Source organism: Carassius auratus, chromosome 6 (genome assembly GCF_003368295.1).
Source record: "Carassius auratus strain Wakin chromosome 6, ASM336829v1, whole genome shotgun sequence".
Lineage (NCBI taxonomy): Eukaryota > Metazoa > Chordata > Actinopteri > Cypriniformes > Cyprinidae > Carassius > Carassius auratus.
Window position 1 is genome coordinate 13,847,108 of NC_039248.1, and position 27,145 is coordinate 13,874,252.

General features: G+C 38.8%; 2 protein-coding genes and 1 non-coding gene across 3 annotated transcripts; 2 read left to right on the top strand and 1 right to left on the bottom strand.

The window, feature by feature from the left end:
- Positions 1-1,194: 1,194 nt before the first annotated feature.
- On the top strand, positions 1,195-1,266 carry trnag-ucc (transfer RNA glycine (anticodon UCC)). Its single transcript has one exon. It is a non-coding gene; the product is annotated as a tRNA-Gly (tRNA).
- Positions 1,267-2,441: 1,175 nt separating this feature from the next.
- On the bottom strand, positions 2,442-7,748 carry cidec (cell death inducing DFFA like effector c). Its single transcript, XM_026262739.1, has 7 exons — positions 7,607-7,748; positions 7,148-7,224; positions 6,843-6,984; positions 6,292-6,441; positions 5,613-5,645; positions 3,695-3,885; positions 2,442-2,754 (listed from the first exon to the last, which is right to left on the bottom strand). The coding sequence occupies exons 2-7, from the start codon at positions 7,195-7,197 to the stop codon at positions 2,601-2,603; spliced, it is 720 nt and encodes a 239-aa protein (XP_026118524.1). The 5' UTR covers positions 7,198-7,224; positions 7,607-7,748; the 3' UTR covers positions 2,442-2,600.
- Positions 7,749-8,638: 890 nt separating this feature from the next.
- obsl1a (obscurin like cytoskeletal adaptor 1a) lies at positions 8,639-27,130 on the top strand. Its single transcript, XM_026262752.1, has 24 exons — positions 8,639-9,046; positions 14,543-15,733; positions 16,631-16,900; positions 17,077-17,337; positions 17,501-17,806; positions 18,220-18,486; positions 18,876-19,151; positions 19,489-19,764; positions 19,951-20,223; positions 20,355-20,630; positions 20,831-21,106; positions 21,202-21,477; positions 21,569-21,844; positions 22,579-22,848; positions 22,954-23,220; positions 23,308-23,577; positions 24,254-24,520; positions 24,739-25,005; positions 25,127-25,239; positions 25,338-25,491; positions 25,884-26,045; positions 26,172-26,276; positions 26,384-26,650; positions 26,806-27,130. Exons 2-24 carry the CDS (start codon positions 14,626-14,628, stop codon positions 27,075-27,077), a joined length of 6,555 nt encoding a protein of 2,184 aa, XP_026118537.1. The 5' UTR covers positions 8,639-9,046; positions 14,543-14,625; the 3' UTR covers positions 27,078-27,130.
- Positions 27,131-27,145: the final 15 nt, after the last annotated feature.

The window sequence follows — 27,145 nt, forward strand, 5'->3', positions numbered from 1 at the left end:
GTCGACCGATGATGCCATCTCCACTGCCGTCCACTCAGCACTCACCCATCTGGACAAAAAGGACTCATATGTCAGAATGCTGTTCATAGACTTCAGTTCAGCATTCAACACAATCATCCCTCAGCAGCTCATCTACAAGCTGAGTCAGCTGGGGCTCAACACTTCGCTGTGCAACTGGCTGTTGGACTTTCTGAATGAAAGACCTCAGGAAGTATTGGTCGGCAGCAACACATCCAGCACCATCACACTGAAAACTGAGGCCCCCCAAGGATTTGTGCTGAGCCCCCTCCTCTTCACTCTGCTGACCCATGACTGCACACCGTCACACAGCTCCAACCTCTTTATTAAGTTTGCGGATGACACGACTGTGGTGGGTCTCATTAGCAACAAAGATGAAAACAAAGATGAGTGAGGTGAGCCGCCTGGCCAAGTGGTGCAGTGACAACAATCTCTCTCTGAACGTGGAGAAGACAAAGGAGATTGTTGTAGACTTCAGGAGAGCACAAATTCAGCACGTTCCTCTGACCATCAATGGTGCGACTGTGTAGAGAGTGAGCAGCACCAAGTTCCTGGGTGTGCACATCACAGAGGACCCCTCCTGGACTGAAAACACCGCAGCACTGGCCAAGAAATCACAACAGCGTCTCTACTTCCTCCGCAAACTGAGGAGAGCCAGAGCCCCACCCCCCATCATGTACACCTTCTACAGAGGCACCATCGAGAGCATTCTGTCGAGCTGCATCACTGTGTGGTATGGCGCCTGCAACACGTCCTGCCGAAAGACTCTGCAATGTGTCTCTCTCCCCTCCCTCCAGGACATTTATGGAACACGTCTCACCCGCAAAGCCCTCTGCATCACAGGTGATCCCACCCACCCGTCACACAGCTTCTTCAGCCTGCTGCCATCAGAGAGGAGACTGCGGTGTCTCCAGGCCAGGACCAGCAGACTGAAGGACAGCTTCATCCACCAGGCTATCAGGAAGCTGAACTCCCTCCCAAACCTGCCCCCCTCCCCTCTTCTTCCCCAGGCACCACTGAACTATGACCCCCCCCCCCCCCACTAATTATATGATGGCATGCACTAGTCACTTGTGCAGCATTGGTCTGCTCACTCACCGCTCACTACCTCATTCGGCATGAAACTGATGTCATTCCACTACCTCATCAGTCAGTTAAATAACTGCTCAGCTGCCTGCGTTGGTGGTATAGTGGTGAGCATAGCTGCCTTCCAAGCAGTTGACCCGGGTTCGATTCCCGGCCAACGCATGTCCTTTGGCTCGGGCTGACGTCGAAGCAGAACTCATTCTGTGACCTGCGACTCCAACCAAACATTTTGTGGGAAGTCGTGGCCTAATGGTTAGAGGGTTGGACTCCCAATCGAAGGGTTGTGAGTTCTAGTCTCGGGCCGGACGGAATTGTGGGTGGGGGTAGTGCACGAACAGCTCTCTCTCCACCTTCAATACCACGACTTAGGTGCCCTTGAGCAAGGCATCGAACCCCCAACTGCTCCCCGGGCGCCGCAGCATAAATGGCTGCCCACTGCTCCGGGTGTGTGCTCACAGTGTGTGTGTTTGTGTTCACTGCTCTGTGTGTGTGCATTTCGGATGGGTTATTCTGAGTATGGGTCACCATACTTGGCTGAATGTCACTTCACTTTCACTTGGTCACTTGTCACTTGTCACTTTAATCAGACTTAATAAGATATTCTTAATAAGTGATTTTTTGCACTAAAAAATCTTTTAACTGCACTGTTGTTCACTTCATTGATTTGCACTATATCTGTAATTTACCTTGCGCTGCTTTATTGAACTTTATTTTTAACTTTATTTTTAATTGTATTATATGTCTTTTTTATCATTCCCTTATTGTATAGTTGTATCTACATTTTATATTTAATCTCATTTTTTTTTAGGCTTTAATGTTAATGTAATCTGTATGCACCGGGGTCTGAGAGTAACGCAATTTCGATTCTCTGTATGTATGTACTGTACATGTGGAAATTGACAATAAAGCAGACTTGAACTTGAACTTGAACTTGACTATTTAGATTTTTTTGCACCCTCCGATTCCAGATTTTCAAACAGTCGTATCTCAGCCAAATATCATATATGGACCACCGGTTTTGTGGTCCATATATGTAATATGTAATCAAAAGGAAAGAAAGAGTTGTCCCTTTTTCAGGATAATGTATTTTAAAGATAATTTAGTAAAATTAAAATAAGCTTTACAGATGTTTATTGGAAAGGGTTGATAGTATTTTTAAAAACCCTAAACCAGAGACCTATACTGACTCTGACTGCATGAGGACTGCAGATAATCTTCAGTATCCATCATGTAAGATGCTTAAGGGCGATAGGAAGGACAGCTGATTGTCCTTGCTATGGCAAACCACATTTAACCTTGCCCCACCCCCCCCCCCCCAACATTCCCACAATCCCCAGATATGTTCATGAAATTTAAAATTCAAGAGTGGTGTAACTGCTCACATGTAAGATTTGGGTTTACAATTTTGTGTGAATCACAAATATACATTTAAAGAAGCATTTAATCAACAAGCAATGCACTCTGGTTAGTTTGCCCTAGCCATGAAACACCATTGTTTAATGTTGTAACTGCTTGATGATGCATGCAGGCGATATCAGTTGTGCCTCCGTTTTCTCATCCTCATCAATAAGATGCTGAATATAACACGAAGTTCCTACTAAAACATGGCCAGTAGTCTGCATAGTGAAGAGAGTCCATTTTAGGGCTTCCCTTTTAGCAGAGAAAAGAAGATCAGTGAGACATAAGCCTTTTGTGTTTATGTTCTATAATATAGTAATGCAAATAAATATAATTTATAATCTTTTGTTTTGTATAATTTATTATTGACTATTTATTAGAGCCCTACCGATATATCCTTCTGCTGATATTATCGGCTGATATGAGCCTGTTACCGATATATCGGTATCGGTGAATATGCCATTAATATTATTATTTTTTTTTTACAGAACATATAATGCAGTTTAATGGTTGAAATGGTGTAATTACTTTGTTTGTCCAGCAGAGAGTGCTCCATTGTTTGCTACTGGCGACCTGGATTAATGCTTAAGTCTATGGAAAACCATTTAACTTTGAACGGCCATATCTCCGTAATGGCGCTGCAAATCCGCACCAAATTCAGGGGATCCCTTCAGCTTGAAGAACCCCTCGGACACATATCAGGTGTACATCTAGAGGCCCTTTCACAATTGGAAAAGTGTCCAAAAATTGGACATTTACTGTACTATAATATACACAAATAATATTGGCCGATATATTGGTATCAGCCTATTTTTTACTCCCTAATATTGGTATCAGTATCGGCCACCAAAAAAAAAACATATCGGTAAGGCTCTACTATTTATACATGTACTTTACACAAGACTGTATTTGTATATCACCTGAGTGAATATGTATAAGTCTTTATTGTGGCATGCAAAGCATGGTCTCTACCAAATCTGTTTTTCTCAATCAAAAGTGATTATTGTGAACCATGTCTTAATCTCAAAAGTAATCCCTAAAGCAGGGTAAGCATGAAAGCATTGCTTGACACCTAGGAATGAATGAAAACTTGATAAGGTACCTTCATCTAAAGGCCTGTGTTGGCTTACATATTAGTTCTTTCTCTCTGTGTCTAGAACTTCTAATGGCACACATGGACAAACACACTTACCTTAGCATTCTTTTTGCTTTATAGCACTGCAAATCATATGACACAGAGTACATGCCATACAATGTTGCCTGCACATTTAGGCAGCCAATAAAATCCTTTGGGTGATTTTTGTAAAGATCAAAAGTCAGTTTGGCAACGTCTTTCCTTGTTTTTTTCCAGCTACATCCAGGATCTCTCTTGGTTATATGTTTCTGTGTAGTAATGATAGAGAGAGAGAGAGAGAGAGAGAGAGAGAGAGAGAGAGAGAGAGAGAGAACATGAATTTACATAAATGTCCATAAATGTGGTGTTTAGCATTTCAGTCAAAATCTCAAAATTTTGGAAGAAGGATATATGGGGGGAGAGGGAGGTAATGTGCAGGATAGATATGAAGGAATTAAATGATGCAATAAAAAGTGTAAATACCTGTTCTGATTACTTTTATGGTGAAATGTTGGTATGATAGTTTCCTTTTTTAGTTTTGTAGTATGCCTGCATGATATATCGAAATTATCGAAATATCGCAATATGCATATCGCTAGGACATGCGATATCTGAATCATTTTAATAATAGGTTACTTAAATCAAAATGTTGCAAAAGGTCAAAGTTTTAGTTTGACGCATATAGCAGAGGATTGATTGATGTTTCAAAGAGTTAATTGCAATAAGTTGAAGAAAACAAATATTTGCCGTCTTGTCTTGCTGTCTCACTCACACCTGACGCACGCTCATAAGCCACATCTCGCACAGCGTCTCTTCGGCTCTGCCACACACGTGCAGAGCGTATGCATACATTACACACAAAGGCGTGACACACAGAATTATGTCAATAATACCCTTCTCACAACATTCTGCACTTGCAACTTTTGGTTGCGAAGAAAAGTTAATACATTTCTATTTTTATTTGTGAAATAGGTTTCATATTAAATATCATTAGGCCAGAGTAGATACTACATTTGATTAAGAATGTTTTTAGTTACAATAAAAATATATCGCAGATGGACAGCCGAAATGTGTATTTGTTTTGTGTCAGATAATCTGAATAATGACCATTAGTCTGTGATTTGTTCCTTTTTTATTTTTTATTTTTTATTTTATTTTATTTTTTTAGCATGAATGTGCCTTAAAAAAGCAACCAGTATTGTAAAGGAAGTTGGTCCAGTATTATTATTAGAAATATTTTTTGGTATTGTAAGAACATAATATCGATCTGTTCCAAAACCTAGTGAGTTGCCTTCAGAAGCACTATGTGAAGGTTGTTCCAAAATGTAGGTGTCAAATATTCTGTCTCCTTAAAATGCCTAATTTTTCATCAAATTCTAATGAACCATCAAATGTATTCTTTGCTGGGATGGCTTCGAGATGGGCTTTGTTTATAAATATAAGTATAAACAATATATACAAACGAACAACATTCTGTACCTATACTGCATTATTATTATTATTTTTATTTATATTTTTGTGGATTGTTAAAATGGCGCTGTTTAAAGGCATCGGTTAACCTCGGGTGTAAACTCTGTGTAGCAATGTATTGATTTTCATTTTTGAGCTGGTGTAGAATCACAAAGATGTTTCACAAAATCTATATAAGGTTTTATCCATGTCTTGCCTGACATTTTATGTAAAAGCATTAATCTAATCCTGAAGAGCATAGGATGGTTGCCTAGGAACATGCAAAGGTCACATGACTGATGCTGCTATGCAGAGCGTTCCAGATTTATCGCTTATAAGGTACCATGACCTTTAAAAAGGTTTCTTAGAATACAGGAAAGAGCAATGAATCTAACTACTGCAGGCTTTTGAAAACAGCCTGTATGTTCTTTACTTCCAGAGATAGTGCCCCCCCGCCCCTTCCTCTCAATGCAGGAAAGACATGACAATAAAAAACACTTGACATCAGATATGCTTTAAGGAGGTCCATTTCATTCTTTACACTTACCCTTTCTACTTTCTTCTGACCCAGAAGGTGTTTCTGATAAAAAAAAGAAAAGAAAGAAAGGAAGTGTCCTTTATGCGTCTGTTGACATCTAAATTCATTTCGATCAACCATGTGTTTAAGATCATGTAACATAGTTTAAATAATTAAGTCTTTTAACTCTGGCTAACTGACTTAGACTAGACTTATCACATGCTTCAAACCTCTTTCACCTCCTTCTCCTTCAAATCACTGGCTGACACATTGCTGTTTTCATTAGAAATAGGTCAATAAGCTGAGAATAGACATGACTCTCAGATGTCTATTGCACAAGATCTAAACTCAGTCTGTGCATTTCAAGGGTTCCACCAGGAGGTGCTATCAAAGTGCATGTTCATAACATTGGAACATAATCCTTGTCTTAATACTAGACATGATGTGTGTCAGTAAAACAATTATGGAATTGTGAAAATGGCTAATGTCTTATTATGTTACTATAAACCACTATAGACCACTATAAACCAAATATAGAATTTCACTAAGTAGGAGCTATGCTAAAGAGCATATAATTTGAAAGCAATTGTGTGAGCACAAGAAAGCTTATAAAATAAAAACAGTTAAAGAAAATCATGAAAATGCATTATATTACAGTAAATTTAATCAAACATGTCTCTATGCTGATGATCTAGATGAAAACACTGACCTGCTGTGGAGCCCACTTCTGTCCTTCCCCTAAAACCATTAGGACAGTGTTATCTTTTAAGGTTTGAAAAAAGTCCTCTGTATCCACTCCAGTTCCATCTTCATCCAACACTAAAGACCTGATGCAGTGCATGTGGAATATATCCATCACCTAGAAGGGAAAAAGCATTCAAAGATCTTTAGAGCAATTGGAATTTCAAGAAGTGCTTCTGTTCTTAGGCTGGCTCCTCCAACTTTTGAGTTATCACACATAATCATTTATTTTAACCACTACTAAGAACCAAAGTGAGAAATGGAAACATTATGTGATCCAGTGTAGTTTAATTCAACATAATTAGATATTTGACTCCACCGTAATAGTTAAAACAGTATGTGTCTTCATTTGTCTTTCATATATCAAGCTCATACCATTTGATTTGATTTTTTATTTTTATTAGTGTGTCAAATGGTCAAATGTTTCAATGTACTTAATAATTGGTAGTTTGCAGAAACAAGGACTTCTTGAGTTGGTTTTTTTAATGTTTCTTCGATCCTTTTAATTCTTGTCTTCACCTTGCTCTGTAGGTTTCTCAGGTCATTGGCCATGATGCCTTTCTTAATGGAGCGGTCAGAGTTAATGACCCGGAAGGGTCTGGAGTGCTGAGGCCAACTTGGCAAGAGCTGCTGTGTCATAGAACCGCAGGCTGATATGCATCTGTTCACATTAAACACACACACACACAGAGGTACAAAATGGTTTGCTTGAAATCCCGGTCCCCAGTTTTACACAGATATAAGGAAGGAAGCTTAATCTAATATTAGATTAATAGAATAACAATTGGTATATAAAGAGGCAATTATAATACAAACACAGTTACTTTGAAAGGGAGGTTGCAAACACATTAAGGGATTTCTTGGCATGTTCCATTGGAATCGACTATAAAGTTCCAGTAACCTTCAAAAATACAGGAAATAGTGCATTAACATAACATAACATAAGTAAATAAGTAGCATCAACAATAACAGCTAAAATATATTGTACTACTATACAAGCAATAGGGATTGCTTAAGAGGGACACATGTACTGTAGCACTGTCAAATACATACTTATCTAAATACACAAAGAACAGGAAACAAAATATATAATATCTTTGTATATTAAAAATTTAAAATCTATTGTAAAGCTAACAGCTTTTGCAGAGTTGAACATATAATGAAAGACCTCAAGACTTCTTAACTTTTGTAAAAAAAAAAAAAAAAAAAAAAAAACGGATTACTTGTATATGTAATTATTCACAAGAAATCAATAAGACTAATTAAAAGTAATTACACAATACCTTAAAAGGAAATCTCTTTGGATCCGTTTTGTTCTGGTATTGTTCTGTATTTACAGTAAATGTGTGTGTCTCGTCTGTTCGTTGCTTTGGATTATTATTGCAAAACACATTTTTTCACCTTTGTTCCACTCTGACAGCATGAGTATTTGGTCATGCTGTGTTGAGCAATGGGCAATAATGTGTAGTAGTCTCTCTGTCCCTGCTCAGTCATACCACTCGTGACCATTTTCAGATGTTTATCAGTGGTGCATGAACAAATAAAAGATATATGGAAATATATACAGTACATACAGAGATGTGTTGGCTATACTGTAGCTATATATATATATTATTCAGAGTTTTAGTTTTTGCTTAAAGGGATAGTTCACCCCAAAATTTAAGTTGTTTCAATAATTACTCAACCTCATGATGTTCCAAACCCGTAAGACCTTTGTATAACATTTGTTACTGTCTATGCAGAGTCAGAAAGCTATTGGATTTCATTAAAAACATCTTAATTTGTGTTCCGAAGATCTTACAGGTTTGGAATGACATAGAACTAACTACAAATACCAAACCAATTAGCATCTACAAACAAATGATACTAGCTTTTATCAGAACTAACAACACATTTCTGAGCCTTTTTTTTAATTTATTAATAGTTCACTGTTGTAGTTTATTATTTTAAAAACAATAATTTTGAACAGTATATCTATTGCTTTCTTGATCTTAAATCCTAATCAACTTTTGTCACATTTTGTTTAGGTTTCTTACTGAAAAGTGTTGCTATCTCCGGAGATGCAAAATGTGACATGCAAGTGAGTGACTTTGAATATTGTATAACTTGTATGTTAACAATAGAGAAGAAATGTAGTTAATATTTTAGTGTATAAATTTTTTCGAAAGGAACAGACCCCGCCAAGTGGAAGGAGTCAAGTGGTTAGGTGGTCTAAATTTAACCTTTGCAGCCCACCACTCCCGCAATGATGATAGCTGTGCTATGTTTAGTAGGATGGGTGGCAGCTGTGAAAGCATTTATTGGCTCTGAGCTGACAACGACACAGGCCCCAGTACCGTAAGACACATTCAGAGTTTGGTGGTGGTGTAAAAGAAGAGAGCTTAGTCACACTGAAAGGCACACATGAGAAGCACATGTATACAGAGACATATCAAGGAGTTCAAGCAACAAACCACACTAGTAGAAAGAATTGGAGATCAACCTGGGTGGATTAATGTTAGTATTTAGAGGACCAAAGCTACTGTCGTGTGGAATATTTTCTATGACCTGCAACTGTTCAGCGCTAATGATATGTTTTTTTTAAAACCATAACAAACAAAGAGGTCAAAGGTAATTTCTTAAAGAAGAAAAGCTGACATCGGGGTCAGTATTCTCTTAGAAGAGGGCCTGAAGATAAGCGTTTTGGCTGGTCCTAAATGCTGATCTGATACTGCTGTTGACACGTGAGTTTATGTTTGCGATGCTTAATTTTCATGATGATGTCTTCTTTTATGTAAATGGCATAATGACTAGGTAAATGTGATAACATTTCTGTTTCAAAAACCTCAGGTGCTCAGTTACAAATGTTAAAGTCGCAATCAAAATTACTTTTTTAAATGACTGTAACATTATTGTATCATAGTACAACATACACAAGTGCGCACTGGAAACTAAGTTTTACTATAAACGTACAGAGAATTTAGAAAATATAAGATATATACTACTGAATATATGTCTGAAAGACATTGACAAAGCCTTGACAGGAAGCAATAATTGACTTCGGCCCAGGTACAGTATGAACCTATGATAAAAATATGTGGTGACAGTTTAGAATACATTTGATTAGTGATCATGCAAACATCATATAATGCTTAACAGATCAGTAGTTCCACATTCAGATATTAATATTTATTAAACTTTCATGATATTCATAACCATCTGAAAATTAATAATTAATTAATAAAGAAACACCTACATTATGTATTAATGTTCAGTTAATTGCATTTATTATAAATACATGTTAATGTATCTTTTATAAGCATATTTCAAATACTTTATATTTTTATTTACAGTCAGTATGCTGTAATTTACACATCTTACTGTGGTTCTTTGGTCATGGATATTAGTTAAATTAACATTATATTGGCTCAAGTGTGCACTATTCACGCTATTATTAAGGCAAGATTCATATTACTTGACTGGATACTTCCGGAAAATTTACCAAGCATGATCAGATGAATATTTGCATGACCCAATTACTATTTATTCATTGGGTCTTTAACATGAACACAGTAATCTTTTATGTTGCTCTAACTGATATGGCAGTCATCTTTGACGTACTTTACATAGTAAAATCAAAGCCCGACAGGCCCAGGAGTGCAATTTGATCCAATGAAGATCACTCACCATTTACCTCAGCTCTCTTATTCAACGGATAATTTTCATATAGCTTCCCTGTTCATTCAATGACAAATATTGCTATTTGCATTCAAACACACATTTAGAAAAGGACTGAACAGAACACAGACCACAAGTTTGTTCTAAAATTAAAACTACATCTATGTTGACATAACATATTTTGGTGCAAGACACTAAAAACACTGAGATGTGATAAAGCAAGCAAAACGTGTAAATTGACCAACAATTCCAACAATTAAAAACATTTAATGTATGAATGTCATTTAAACAGTAAAAGTATTCTCTACAGACTTGGATAGAAAATAAGCCATATTATGAAATGTATTTGTATTTAATATAATATTTGATTACACAGAAAATCATGCTTAGTAAGGGTATGTTAAGATACTGCTATGATTACATACTGCTATCATAAATATCATACTAACAGTGATGGTATGTTGATGTAAAATCCCTGATATAGAAAAGTGATGAATCCTGATGCTATGAGTGTTTGTCAGAGTAGTACATCTGAACATGCTTTGTCTTGTGCAGCACATGGCCAACTCTCCCACATCTTTATTTGGAAAGACTATTTTAAATGCTTCCTCCTGATAAACAGCACCAGCTGTCTGGGCTCAAGTAGGGAATGGGGACTGGAGTTATCTTGACTGCTGTAAGAGGAATTCCTTTATGCAAGGAATGTTTCACTATTCAACATAAAGTTCACAATATACAATGTATTGTACCATTACAAAAAGTCACTGCAGTAGTTTAAATGTAGTACAGGTGTGGTAATTTTGACACAATTACTGCAGTATTGAAAAACATAATTCACCAGGACTTATATTATCATTAACATTGATAGCAGACCATTGACAGCAACTGATGGGGTGACACTGGAATCAAGCCCTGACGTCAGTCATATCCATATGAATCATGAATTTGCAATCAGTGTAAATTGTATAAACCTGAAGTAAATTGTTTAATGGAGGACAAAATAATTTGGAAACTTTGAAATTAGAATTTTGTTTTATAAATTAATATATATACAGGTGCATCTCTATAAATTAGAATGTCATGGGAAAAGTTAATTTATTTCAGTAATTCAACTCAAATTGTGAAATTCGTGTATTAAATAAATTCAATGCACACAGACGGAAGTAGTTTATGTCTGGTTCTTTTAACCTCTTAACTGTCACTCACGTTTTTGAAGATAGACTTGAATGTGCATAATACAAACCTACATTTGTATAATTCTTGACTGAAAACATGTTGTAACATGATATTGATGTACCATTTACATGGTAATGCAATGTCTGATTTTAAAATGGGTATAAAGTATGGGTTTAAAACCCAGTTTTCAGTCGATATATAACTTCTGACGATTTCTAAAATGTGATAGAGAAAAAGGCAACGAGGAAGTCTTTTTTTAAACAAAGGTCAAAACTCCTGTTATAATTTTGATTTGATAATTGAATGATTTTTGAGGGTGAACTCTTGTCATAAATAAATCTTAATCTATTACTTTTCCTACATAATTTTCAACAAAAAACATTGGTAAAATATATATTCAGGAGTCTTAGACCTTTAAAAGGAATCACGTAAGATTCCTTTAAAGGGATACAGCTAAGAAACTAGCACTGTTTATTACCAAGTCTTGCCTGTCACAAAGGAGGGGCTCTCGTGGCACTCTGATAGAGCAGCTGGTAAATGGAATGGCCCGGGAGCAGAGCAATTGGAGGATGGAACGTACAGATGAAGCCTCGGCCACGCCTGTACCATGGCGTCCAGCCCCAATGGAGCTGGATGATTCAGAGGAAGCCAGAGGGGATAGTGCGATGCTCTCTCGAGCCGCAAAACCCATCCACCCAAATCTGGCCAACTTTCCCAACTCTGCTTCAACACCTTGGTGCGAAGGCGCCATTCCCGAGCCTCAGCCCCTGCCTCAGCAGGATGCCTGCTCTCACAGTGCGTCTCAAAACAGTATGTAGTACTGGAGCGCTCCGATGAAAAAAACAAGAATTCAGTCTCCCGCTGAGAGGAGGAATCCGAGCTCCAAGCAGCATGCTTATAGGCGACCCTTTCAGAAAAGGGGAGCGCTGCTAACTACCACGAGAATTGCCCACACAGCCCCCCATGTTGAAGGGCGGTGCTTGAGGTGTATAACAAATACACACTGGTTGAATGAAGCCCAAGGAACCTCGGGGCTAATCATCTTAAGAAAGGGAACGAAGCGGAGCGCGTAACCCTTACCATACAGGATTCCAGAAAGTGCACAGTGCCTTGCGTGCACACTTACCACTTATGTGGATTTCAGACAGTGCGCAAAGCGTTAACGTGCACACTGACCACCATGTGGTTTTGAGAAAGTACACAGGCTTAGTGTGTGTACTGAAAGGTTACCTGACAAGCACTGTATGTGGGAGCTCACCTTCAGAGAGACCTGAGAAGCCTACTATCTGATCACCACAATATGTGGGAGTTCACCTACAGAGAGGCCTAGAGAGGCCTACTACCTGTTACCAGATAACCACCTCAGTGGAAGGTAATATGGAACTCGACTCCAGGGAGGCCTGTTTTTTTAGTGGAAATTCACAGTATGTGGGAGCTAAATCTCCAGGGAGGCCTGGTGAGGCCTACTACCTGACAACCACAGTATGTGGGAGCTCACCATCAGAGAGGCCTGATGAAGCCTACTACCTGATAACCACAATATGTGGGAGTCCAAACAGCCCCTCGTATTGAGGGAAGTGATGCTTGGGGTGTATAACAAATACACACTGGTTGAATGAAGCCCATGGACCTAGCCCAGGGCTAACATCTTCAGAAAGGGAACGAAGCAGAGCGCGTAACCCCTACCGTACAGGATTTTAGAAAGTGCGCCGAGACTTGCGTGCATACTTACCACTTACGTGGATTTGAGACGCGCAAAGTGTTCATGTGCACACTGACTACCATGTGGTTTTGAGAAAGTACACAGGCTTAGCATGTGTACAGAAAGGTTCCTAAGCATCGCTTAGGCACTGGCCGGACATCCATGAAATTCCCTGCAGTGCTTTGCCAGTTCTGACGATCAGCCAGGCTCCTTGGGAGGGTGTGTGGGACGAGCAACCGCAGAGCGCTTGCTTCCCACACGCGGGACTCGCTCCGCGGTGGGTGTCGCGCCCGGGGGGGGGGGGCAACCCACGCGGCACGGCCGCCTGCCTAAAGCCTGTGATCATGGCCAGAGCACGAGGCTGGAACTGAGCACTGTAAAGGAAACTTAGTAGACATATAAACACCAGCAACATAACACCCATAAGCAGAAAGGGTTACATACTCACCCACCCTCCTGTACTGGAGTCCCGCTTTACGGGGCGCCCCCTTTTGGTCCGGACCGTCAGTAAGGTGGTCACTATGAAAATAGGGCCAACCAAAACATAACAGGTCCAGAATAGGAGACTGTTATGTGAGAAATTTTCCACCTAACCCCGATCAGGTGGAGCGCTGGTGGCAACAGGGGAATTAAACAGGGGAGAAATAAAACGGAAGTTAAAAACATCCAAAAGGAAGTGACTAACTCCTAGGTATCGCTCCGATTCGGACGAGAATGCTGCCTCATCTGAATCACATCCCTCAGACCCTGCTTACCTCTTCGTGACCAGCTTCTTCGCCACTCTCAAATATCTCCTGCTCTTTCTGGGTAGAACCCAGCAGAGCACTAACTTCAGTGTCAGAATGGGTTAATGACAACGCATCTTCCTCCCGAAATTCGCTCTCGTTTGCCGCCGGAGAATGTGAGAGGAAAAGTGCCTCTCTACACTCCTCAGCAAAATCCACCTGTGATCCCTCGACAGGGAACTAATATGTGTGTTCGACTTCATGCAGCACTGTAATTTAAGATGTTAGAAACACACGGCATTGTTGTCATGTGGTGAATTTGGCCAATTGGGGAACAGCTGTGTCATCATCAGTGCTCCTGCAGTTGTTCTAAAAAATCAGCTCCAACTGAGTCAGATAGCTGCTCTCGAAAAGCTATCATGGTATCATATCATACTTCGATGCCAGATGGGACACTGAAGTGGCGTCGGCGCCGGTTCAAGTCGGACAAAATTTCTAACCAGCATGCACTGCTTCAAGTAAGCCACCGATTGGTCTACGCAATGCCGCATGAAGTTGAACGCACCTGAAGCTTCGATTTCACAGGTCACGTGTCAGCCTCATTTCAAGCAATGCTTCGAAGCGCTATTGTGTCAAAAACTTGAAACATGCGTGTGTCAATCTAATCATCCCTAATGGAAGGTTGTAATATTTTTTTGGACTGGATTAGGAAAGAGAAATTTGTTAAAGTTGTGAAAGTTCTAGCACAGGTTTTTTTTTTTTTTTTTTTTTTTTTACCAAAATTGTATGTATTTTTTCTTTTTATACTTTACGTCTCATCATAACCATCTTAACAATTTGTATTTAGTGATTAATTTAGCTGCAAGTTTCCAAATGAGAGAGGTAGAGAGAGAAAAGAACACACTAGTTGAACAGGAATGTTAATGTCAGATTGAAAACTTTTTTTTTTTTTTTTTCAGAGCTTGGTATGTGCCACATATATTTGTGCCATTCCTAATTCCAGCAATAACACAAAATAAGTGATTACAAGACAACACAAAATATGGATGTATTTGGAGGTGCTCCACGTGTGCTTGGTTACCCGCGTCCAGTTCTGGTGAAATGTGGAGCAGATGCTGTTCTTAAATGTCAGATTGGTGGAGATCCCCAACCAGATGTAATCTGGGAGCGGAAAAACAAGTCTATTCTTCCTGAGGGGCGTTACCGTATTACTCAAGATGGCAAGGTATACAACCTTTACATCTCTGGGGTGACAATGGAAGATGCTGGTCAGTATATTTGCAGAGCTAAAAACAACATTGGGGAAACATATGCAGCTGCCACCCTTAAAGTGGAAGAAGAACCCCAAGAACTCCAGCAAACACAACCAGCCCCACCACCACCACCACAACAAAATGAAGTAAAAGTGATTCCACCAGAACAAGAAATCAAGATTATTAATCAACACCAGGATGGGGTGGTGCAAAAAGCAGACCCATTCCAAGATAACAAGCCTCGTTTTCTGATCAAACCTCTTTCTCTAAGAGTTGACCGTGGAGAAGATGCTGCATTCTCCTGCAAGCTGTCAGGTGAGCCTTTACCGCAAGTGGTTTGGGAGAAAGATGGTAAACAGTTGAATGAGATCTATGAAAGTTCCCACTACCATGTAGGCCAGCAAGATGGTGGCTGGTTCCAGTTGAAAATTTTCAGAACAAGAGCCCCAGATGGAGGTGTTTACATGTGCAAAGCAGTCAACAAGTACGGAGAAGCAATGACTGGAGCTGTGCTCCTGGTAGAGCCCATTCCAGAACAAAGAGAAGGAAGCAAGACAAATGGCTACACCAATGGCCATTACTCACCACACCAATCGAGGGCCAAACACTCCAAAGAGCCACACTTAAATGTGTCGAAGGCTAAGAAGTTCACAGTCACAGAAGGCAAACATGCCAAATTCCGTTGCTATGTCACAGGAAAGCCTAAACCAGAGATTGTATGGAAGAAAGATGGAGAGAATATTGTGCCAGGTCGACGATTTTTAATTTTTGAAGACAGAGAGGGGTATTACACCTTGAAAGTAATGTATTGTAAGCAACAGGATACAGGACTCTACATATGTGCGGCCTCAAACGCACTTGGAAACACTCTGAGTGCTGTGCAACTGTCAGTTAAAGGTAACTCCATTTTTAATTGACAGTTTTTTTATTTATTATTACTAACGTATCTGTACCAAACAACTAACAAATCTCTAGGTTCTCTGACAGTTCAACCCCTAAGCAAAACATTCTTACTTCTTCTTTAAAAATCTTAAACCTAAAATATGTCTAAAATCATTGTTTTGGTTGTTTTGTGAGTTTTCATATCACCATTATCTCCCATTATGAGTTAGTATATGTTGCTGTGTGCTTAAGACTTAAGACTAAGGTTAGCAGGTGATTAAAATATGTGACTATGGCATATTAATAACACTGATATACCAAGTTCTAACTAATTATGTCTTTTGTGTGTTTATATTCCCAATATAAGTTAATAAAACATTGGTTGTATTGTTTCTGTAATGAATTCTTTACTCTTTATGACCTTAATATAACAGTGACTGACTGACTTTGTGGGTATATATTTAGTTGTAAAGTCATGCACTGAGCAATGTATTTGTCGAATACTGAGCAATGGTCAATGCATGATGAAAGGTGAGAAAAGCCACAGAGCTCAGCATTCCTGAGTGACAGCATCACTGCAATCTTATCAGCAATGTAATGAGGCATAGCTTACGCTTTGTAGTGTGCAGTTAAGCCTCTAGGCTTTTGCTCTCTTCTAGTAACTGCATGACCACAACCTTTTTTTCTTCTTCTTTTTTTTTTAACCACTGTCCTTGGCCTGCCACATCCCAGTTTAGGTATTGTATAGCCTAATTTTAAATTGCTTAGTGCATCGATATATGCATAGTGTATTTAGGTATTTAACGCATTGTGGTTTCACAGTGCATTTGCAGTGTGACATGTTTTAATCACTTAGCAAATTGCAATTATTATAAAAATGAAAGCATTTCTTACGACTTTTTCTGTTTATAGGGCCTCCCGTCCGATTTAAGCGGGCTCTCCTAGATGCAGAGGTCAGGGAGAGGGATGTTGCTGTTCTGGAATGTGAGGTTCCGGAAGAGTCCATTTCCACAGCATGGTACCTGGAGGATCAGAGGCTGCAGCCAGGAAATAAGTATAACATGGAACAGAAGGGAACACGGAGAAGACTAACCATACAAAATGTTGGGGCAGATGATGATGGAGTTTACCTGTGTGAAATGCCTGATGGTGGAAAGACTATTGCAGAATTGGCAGTTAAAGGTACAGTACAGAGAGAATTTTTCTTAGGTTATTGAAGTTCACGTTAACGCTTTCAGCAAATTAAGTTCAACCCTGTTATTTTTGCTTCAAGATAAGTGTGAGAAGCATTAAAGAGTTTGTGTTGCAGTTTGAAATACAAAGATCTGGCTAATTTATTTAACATATTTTTCTGGTAGGAACAATTGTGAAGAAACTTCCACGGAGGTTGGAGGTGATGGAAGGAGAGAATGCAGCATTCTTTGTGGAGGTAGAACAAGATGATATGGAAATCTGCTGGTTTAAAGATGGACTGCAGTTGCAAGAAACACATCAAACCATTATCAAGTCTTTTGGAAAAACCCACATCCTGGTTTTTGTCAATACATCATATCAAGACTCAGGCACAATCACCTTTATGGCAGGCAGATCAACAACAAGCTCCAAACTCAGAGTCAAAAGTGAGAAAATACACACATGGCTTTGTGATGCACAAGTTATTTTATTATTTAAAAAGGGGGAAAAAAGAGAGATTTATTTCTACTAAATCTTTTTGAAAATAGCATATTTAATGTGTGGAATTTAATATTTAGTTATTTTGTGTTTTCATTTGTTTTCATTTAGCTGCTCGACACTGCCCACCCATCTGTCCTGTGAGTGTCCAAATGAACACTGACTGTTTAAATGGTGCCGTCCTTTCCTGGTCAGCATCACCTAACTTGCAAAACTCTACTAAGTCAGTGTATGTGCTAGAGCGTCAGGAAGTGGGCTCTCAGGAGTGGCAGCGATGTCTGACAACAGAGACAGCCACTTCTGCTGAGGTCCTGGGTGACAGTGTGCCATGCGAGGGTGATTACCGTTTCCGTATCTGCTGTGTTAATAAATATGGCAGAAGTGGACATGTGGAGTTTCCCAAAGTAGTACATCTAGGTAAGAATAACATTTTTACAAACTTTGTCAAAAATTACTTGCATTTTAAACACATCACTCAAAAGAAACCTATAAAAACAAGGCAGAGATGTAAGTGTTGGCAGGAGCTACTTTCCAAAAAGACCCTTCAGGTTTGACTATAACATGAATGTCTCCAGTGCTATAAATGTCTCCGGCTTGGCACTTTAACTGTACAGGATGTAATTTTAAACTTTCCATTTGCATATATTCATTTAGCACTTACTTTTATCCAAAGAGACTTAGGGTACAAGTGAGGAACATCATGAGCAATTTGTCATAAGAGCCTACAATTTTCATAGTATAGAATGACAAAAAAGTTTTTTTTTAGTTTTTTTTTACATGTACATACTGTTTCAATAACATGATATAATGTTCGATTTTATTATCTGCAGCCCCAGGTCCAAAGATCAAAACCCCTCTAAAGAATGCTGTGGTGGCTGAGGGGAAGGATGCTGTGTTCTCCATTGAGCTCTCTGCTAACTTGATTGGCACATGGTTCCTGAATAGCCAGCAACTGCAGGATAGTGGACGCTTCTCCATCACTCAGTCTAAAAACCAACACACTCTAAGGATTCAGCAAGTTCCTAATGTGTACGATGGAGCTGAAATCACCTTCATTGCCACTGGCGTACGAGATTCAGCGAGCCTACAGATTAAAGGTCCGTATTTACATGGGTGATTCAGATTTTTTTTGTGTCACCATGTCTGACTAAATATGAAATAAAAGGATGAAATGATTTGAGCTGAACTGCATATGTCATCAGATATCTGTAATTTAACAGAAAGTTAAAGATTTGGTATTTTGATTGAACTTTATATGGGAGAATAAAATAAAAAACCTGACACATATGCATCTACAAATTCGTTACGATAAGATTAATATGCATTTAGAAAATGGATAGGGTGAATTTTCATGTGATGCTAATTTGAAATCTGTGTATTGCTCGGATTGATGCGCTCATGTTTCTAAGTAATACTTAATTGCATTACTTTCAAGATTTAGGACATTGACAGTCTCACAGAGAATTCTCTATGTCCTGTTTTGCAGCATCTGAGGATAAATTCTTACCAATGTCAGAGATGGACACTAAGAAGACCACTGAGGTGGGAAATCCCATTGTGCTATACTGTGAGGTGTCCCATCCCACAGCCAACGTTCAGTGGTTCAAAGATGGACAGGAGCTAAATATAGAGGAAGGTCTGAATATCCAATCAGATGGTAACATGAGGAGGATCGTCATTCAGTCAGCAGAGTACTTTCATTCTGGAGTCTACACCTGCAAATCAAACAATGACATTATCACATTTAATGTAAATGTTGAAGGTAAAATCTATATGCAATATTTATTCCTAGTACAACATTACAATCGTAAATGGTAAACCTGACCATAACATTAAATATAATAAAAGAATTCACCAAGACATAGTTGTGCCCTTAATTTTATTGTTTATTTCCACATGCTGTGTGCATTGTTTAGTGCTAGATTCACTGAAGGAATTATGTAAATCATTATTATATATGGGTCATCATTAACAGGGATGCATGCATGTGTGATGTGAATTTGAAAATACTGAATATTCTGTGCCAGATATCGTGTGTATTATATTTTATGGTTAAATGGTTAATTTAAATTATTAAAATTATCTTCTTTTTCCATCAGCCCCACCTGTGTCATTTAAAGAGATTACACCAGACGAGAGGCAGAAAAGCGCTATGGAACTGGACCCTGTGGTCCTGACGTGTGAACTCTCCCGACCAGATGAACCTGCCTACTGGTTTAAAGATGGAATTGCGGTTCTTCAGTCAGACAACATCACCATTCAGTCTGAAGGCACAATGAAAAGACTTATAATCCGTTCAGCGGCACTGCCAGATGCTGGGACGTATACTTGCCAAGCAGGCGACCAAACCATGTCGTTTTCTGTCAACATTAAAGGTAACAGTCGAAATCCTGGATCTCTTAAACTATTAGAATCATATTGCATATGAAGAATATTTTTAATATGTTTATATTCCATTTCCTTACAATCTAATTTGAGTCAAAGTACACTGAGATAAAAAAATAAAAAAATAAATAAAATAAATAAAATCTAACTGACGATGCTGACTGACTTACATCTAGAACCTCCGATTATAATTGTGGACCCAAAAGATGACATCCACATGGAGCGTTATGTCTCTGAGGAGGTTGTACTGAACTGTGAGCTCTCTCGATCAAATGGAGAAGCTCACTGGTTTAAAGATGGCCTAAAGCTCCAGGAAAGTGAGAATGTCAGACTCGGTGCTGAAGGCCCATACAGGAGAGTAACCATTCTCTGCGCTTCCAAACGTGATTCTGGAGAGTATGTATGCGACACAGGTGGTGACTCAATATTTTTTCAGCTCATCATTATGGGTAAGTATTAAATTATATGTTTCTCAGTGTTTGTTATTCATTTAATATACAGCTGGAATAACCTTGTCAAAACCAGCAGCATGTATTTTTTTCATGTTTTGTCAACCTTCATGCACCTCTTCTAAACCCAGAGGCCCCAGTCCGCATTGTGTGCCCCAGAGAGTCAGAGGTCGATGTGTGTATACTGAGCTCTGAGAAGCTGGTCCTGAGCTGTGAGATCTCCAAAGCAGATGCAGAAGTCTGCTGGTTTTGTGATGGAATGGAGGTAGAAGAGAACGATAACCTGAAATTAGAGGATGACGGGATTTACCGCAGGCTGGTGATTCCCTATGCTACCATTGATGATTCTGCAGAATATGTATGCGAAACTGCTGATGACTCGGTCACATTTTGGGTGAAAGTAGAAGGTAATTTTGTGTAGTTTGTGTGTACCAGGGTCAGAAATTAGCCAGGACTTTGGGAAGAGACATTTATTTCCCTTATCTAGCATTTGAGTATTTCATAATATTCTATTTTTAGACTTTAGACTTATAGAGGTTTAATATTGGGGGCTTCATTTTCTTTATAAGTATTGTTTTTTTGTGAAATTCTTTCCACATTTCCACAGAGCCCCCTGTTAAACTTTCTTGTTCCAAGGAGATAGGCAGCATTACAGAGAGTTTTGCTGGTGAGCCTGTTGTCCTAGAACTTGAAGTTTCCCGTGACAATGCAGAGGTGTTCTGGATGAAAGATGGAGTGAAGGTGGAAGAGAGCAGCAACATCACAATTACGGAGAATGGCCTCATACGCAAGCTTACTATCCATTTTCCAACTTTGAAGGATTCTGGAATATATACCTGCAATGCCATAGATGACACAATTGATTTTAAAGTTAAAATTACTGGTATGATGGTAAACCATTATTTCTATCTTAATTTTTTTAAGTTATTAGTCCTTTTTTTTCTGACGGTTATTATTATTTATCTTTATCTCTTCCAGAGGCACCAGTAAAAATCCTGAATAAAGATCAGATCAAGAGTGAGCACAAGGTTGCGTTACATGATGACGTTGTACTGGAGTGTGAGCTCTCCACTGCCAATGGTGAAGTCAACTGGTATAAAAATGGTAGCCCTATTGAGGAGAATGAACGCTTCTGTTTTGAGGAGGAAGGTGCCTTCAGAACGCTGGTCATTCTCTGTGCAGAGCTGCAGGACTCTGGAGAATATATTCTTGATGCTAAAGATGATCTGATTTCATTTCATGTTGTAGTAAAAGGTAAAAGTGTCTTTCGGTTGTGTTGATGTGAACCTGTGCATGATCCCAAAAGCAAACAAAAGTCATAATAACATACTTTTTATTAATTCAGAGCCATCAGTGAAGATCGTTGGCAACTCTGGTGATCCTGAATATCAGGAAATGGTGACAGGAGATGATCTCATCTTGGCTTGTGAGGTTTCCCGAGCAAATGCACCAGTTACATGGCTATTTAATGATAAGCCATTGGTCCCTGATGAGCGCACACATATTGAAAGCAGTGGAACACTCCGAAAACTGACTTTATCCAACATCCTCCTTTCTGACTCTGGGAAATATATGTGTGATGCTGTTGATGACCAAATGATAACCACTGTTAGAGTTCAAGGTACTGTATTTATTTTCCTTTTCTTAATATAATAATTGTATTTAAGAACATGGGGCTTATGAAATATATTTTATCTGATTTATGAAGAATTGTAGTTTCAGTCAATTACTTTACACTCATTATTTATTCTATTCTTCAATTACTATTTAAAAATACATTTGATACACAATACAATTCTTCAGCATGTTTTAAAATTACATTAATGTAATTATTATTATAACTGATGTAATTACTTTTTAAAATTTTTAAGTTTGTCCACCTAATTAAAATCAAGTGGTGTGATCAATACAGTCATGTGACATGTGGCCTAACTGCCTTGTAGAAATATCGAGGAGAAAAATAAAATAATGTTTATGATTTTACATTTATTTTCAAGGCATTGTTAATTGGGACTGTTAATTGTCATGTGGTCTGATTCCCTAAAAATTTAATAATATTTATAAATTCTTAATTCATGATATATATAAAAATTACTTTCTACCTTGAAGAATATATATTTAAATATGTTTTTGAAAATTATGACTAAGAGACACTATTACTTGAATGATGGTTACACCACATGACATTTCAATAATTAAAATAAATAATTTATAGAAAATGGCTTACATTTCTTAGCATGTGTTTTAAACTAGACTGTTTTTTTCTTAGTCGTGGACACTCTTCGTGTTATTGGCCCATTTACCTGAAAAACATAATGAAACCTTAAATGTCCTATGTGTTGTATTAATCTCCAGAGCCTCCTGTTGAGTTTCTCAACAAAGAAGATCCGAACTTGGTCACTGGTTATGAAGCAGAGGCTGTCACTTTTACTGCCATGGTTTCCAGACCCAATGCTATAGTGCGATGGCTTAAAGACTGGACTCCAGTCAGTGATGAACGTTTCCACATAGCCAGCCTGGGCCTGACTCGCACTTTCACCATCAACCCATTAAAGAAACTTGATAGTGGAGAGTATACATGTGATGCAAACACAGATGATATGCACTTCAGTCTTCTGGTGAAAGGTTGGCAACTGGAATAAAATGTTTGCTTGTGACAGAGAAAAGTAACATTAGCATTGGAACTCATTCAACAGAAAATTATAACCATGTATCCTGTGTGTGTTACAGACATGCGTATTAAATTTGTGAAGCCACTGGCTGACACAGTGGCCCATAAAGATGGTATGATAACACTTTGCTGTGAGCTATGCAAGGCCAAATCAGATGTCCAGTGGAAGAAGGATGGAGTGGAGATCATTCCCAGTCGTCGCTTCTCTATCCGTGCCAACGGGACAGAGAGGAGTCTCACAATTCATCGTCTCACCAAAGAAGATGCTGGAGAGTATTCTTGTGAGTCCAAAGATGACTGCACCAGTGCCAGATTAAGGGTAGAATGTAAGTGTGAAAAATTTGAAGATAAAACACACACACTCTCACACACACACACAGTGTCAATACAATCCACTTGCTTTGCATTTGCAGTGCCCCGTGTGGTGGAATTCCTCACAGAGCTTCACAATACCACAGTCATGGAGGGTGAGGACGCTACCTTTAAGTGTGTGGTCTCCCCCGATGATGTTCAGTTGATCTGGCTCATGGATGGAGAACCCATCACACCCAGTGATCGATTCCATATTGAACAGAACAGCCTCTGCCATACTCTAACAATCCGGAAGGTCCAGCTTTTGGATTCCTCTCGGATCACTGCAGAGGCTGAGGGAATCATTTCTAAAGCCAGTCTCAAAGTCCAGGGTAGGTAAATAAATGATCGTTTGAATGATTAGTTCAAACAAAAACAAAGCTAGTCATTGAACACAAAATGAAAAAAAAAAATCAAAGTGATGTTACATACAGCCAAGTATGGTGACCCATACTCAGAATTCATGCTCTGCATTTAACCCATCCAATGTGCACACACACACAGCAGTGAACACACACACACACTCGGAGCAGTGGGCACCCATTTATGCTGCAGCACCCAGGAACCAGTTGGGGATTCGGTGCCTTGCTCAAGGGCACCTCAGTCATGGTATTGAAGGTGGAGAGAGCACTGTACAATTCCTGCTAGCCCGAGACTCAAATTCACAACCATGGGATTGCAAGTCCAATTTTTTAACCATTAGGCCACGACTTCCTTCTTCTTCCAAAATTAGATATTTTGCTGAATGTCCAAGCTGTCCTTTTAAAGATAACAAAAATGAACTGTGATTCACACTGGCTATGCTCCACTTAAAAACAAAACATAATAAAACTATAGCAGTAATCTGTATTTTTACACTGTATTACTATTACTTTTTTTTATGTTCATTATACAGAAAACACACACAATGATCCAGACCGGCATTATTTCTAAAATAAAACATTAATATGTAACTTGTTTTGCAAATTCGTGGCTTTCGTAACACTAAACTTTGACATTTACATACAGAGGCACAGGTGTTGTTCACAAAGAGAATGGAGGCAGTGATGGCTGAAGAGTTTGGAGAGGCTGTATTAGAGACGGAAGTGAGTCTGGAGTCTGGAGAAGTGCAGTGGATGAGACAGGGGGTTGTGATCCAGCCAGGACCCAGACATAAACTCGCCCAGAATGGCTGCAAACGCATCTTGACCATCACTAACCTCAGCCTGTCTGATCGAGGCACTTACCGCTGTGAGACTCTTCATGACCGAACACAGGTCAAACTCAATGTGGAGCGTAAGTGGCTAAGAGCATTTTCAAATATTTTGGCACTTTAGCCTTAAGTATTTATAATGCTGCTGAAACAATATACAATAAGTTGGTGATATAAAATAAAATTAACCTAAGAACTTGGCAGTCATTTCAATAGGACCATCAGCTATTTTGGGTGGCCTAACAGATAATTTTTTTATTTAGTTTACGATTTACTAAATAAGCTCTGTTACAATTTAAAGCGAGGAAGATTGTCATACGCAAGGGGCTAATGGACATTGAGACGTTTGAAAGAGAGACTGCATCCTTCGAGGTGGAACTTTCTCATGGTGATGTGGAGGGTATATGGCAAAAAGATGGTCTGCGTGTCAAACCCAATAACAACTGGCGTGTTAGTTGCAATGGACGAGTACATGGTCTCACCCTCTCCAACCTGACATTAGAGGATACTGGTAGCATTGTCTTCTCTGCAGAAGGTCTGAGAACTACTGCCAGACTGGTAGTCAAAGGTGGGTATATATAAGTAATACTAAAAAATTAAAACTAATAGTATATTTCCAAGTTTAGGGGCTCTTAATATTTTTTTTACATAACTGGCAAAAATAACAAGCATTTTGCATTACATTTTAGAAACACCAGTAACAATCATTAAGAAGCTGTCTGATGTCAGATTTGAGGAGGAATCTGCAGTCATTTTGGAGTGTGAGTTGTCTAGGTCAAATGTGGATGTCAAATGGCTAAAGGTACCCCTAAATTTAAAATAAAAAAGGCACAGTACCTGTCTAAATAGGTTTTCATTCTTTCTCACTGAGCTGTATTCTCTCTATGGATCAATTGGCAGAATGGGTTGGAGCTGAAATCCAGTAAGACTTTGAGGATCTATTCCATGGGACGTAAACGCTGTCTACAGATCTTGGAATGCAGCATTGGTGACTCAGGCCTTTATACTTGTGAAATAGGTGATCTCAGCACTTCCTGTAAACTTGAGGTCTATGGTAAGCTTTTTCACTTCATTCTTTATTTATTTCCAAGCTTGTTGCTTATTGGAAACATTGAGAAAATGCACACTAGTGGTAAAATTCCCCTGTTGTTTTAGAGCGGATTTTATTTGAGACCAGACAATTTCTACTCAAAATTCAATAGAGTAGAGGCACACTGCACACTGCTTACTTAGCACACATTTACGAAGCTTATCTGGACTTTAAACTTGGCGTAAAACCAAAACTGGCTATATGTACAGTATTTTCTTACTGTTCAAATTTTTATTTTTTTATTTTGGTGAATGACCAATTTTGGAAAAGTCACAAAGCAACACACGTTTCTGTACCAAAAAAATTCATTATATCTTTGCTAAAAGTTTATAACATTTTCTCCACATTGTGCTCAGAACATGAATTAGAGATCATAACTGGTTTGGAGGATCTTTGGATTAAGGAGGACCAGAATGCTGTCTTTATGTGTGAGCTGTCTATGGAAGATATGCCTGGGGAATGGTACAAAAATGGCAGCAGGGTACGCCCCACTAGCACCGTCAGGACTCGTACAGAGGGTGAGGATAAACTTCTGTGGATAAACTACAACTAATCTTGTTTTGAAGTGTTTCTGTGTAAAATATCAGACTTTGAAATCATACTTGAAAAAGAAATGAGTATTTTTTCTTTAATCTTTTAAACAGGCACAAAACACTTCTTGCTTATATGCAATGTAAAGCCAGAAGATTCTGGAGAAATTAAGTTTGTTTCTAAACAAGTGGAGTCAATTGCTTCTCTTGAGGTTGAAGGTATTGTACAAAAGGTGTACTTTAACTGAATATGATTCTTCCTTCATAGTAAATAAAAAGATAATTGAATTTAACCAAAAATCATTTGTCCATATCTATTTTTACAGAGCTTCCTGTAAGCATTGTCCGTCCCCTTAGGGATCGTACAGCTCTGGAAAAACATCGAGTCATTCTAGAATGCACTGTGTCGACCACAAATTGTGATGTCACTTGGTACAAAGAGGATCAAGAGTTGGAATCCACAGATCACCTGGAAATAATACAAGAAGGCTGTTATCATAAACTTGTCATCCACCAGGTGGCGCTGGAGGATGAGGGAACATACAGCATTGAGGTTGGGGAGCACACATCCACAGCCAAGCTGATGGTGGAAGGTGAGTATCTTGTGAATTCAGCTGGTGACTATATACAGTATATCAATGCCTCCATATACTAATAGAATAGGACAAATTATTAAGTCAATATTATGAAACACACAGCATTTATATTCATAGTTTAAGTTTTTTTTTTTTTCTCTTTAACTTCACAGCCCAGTCTATCCAAGTGGTAAAGGATATAGAGGATGTGGAAGTGAGAGCTCCTGAAATGGCTTGCTTCCAGTGTGAAGTGTCTGTGACCCTCATCAAGCCTCCCATCTGGACTCTGAACGGAGAGACCCTGCAGTCAGGGCCCAATGTCCGAATAGAGAACCAAGGGACTGTGCACAAACTGACATTCAAAAAAACCAGCTCTGACATGAGTGGTACAGTCAGGTTTACCACAGGGAAAGCCAAGACTAGTGCCAAATTGACAGTGCTCTAAAAATGATCACATATATGAGGACAGTATAGAAGAGGGGAATACTTTATATATATATATATATATATATA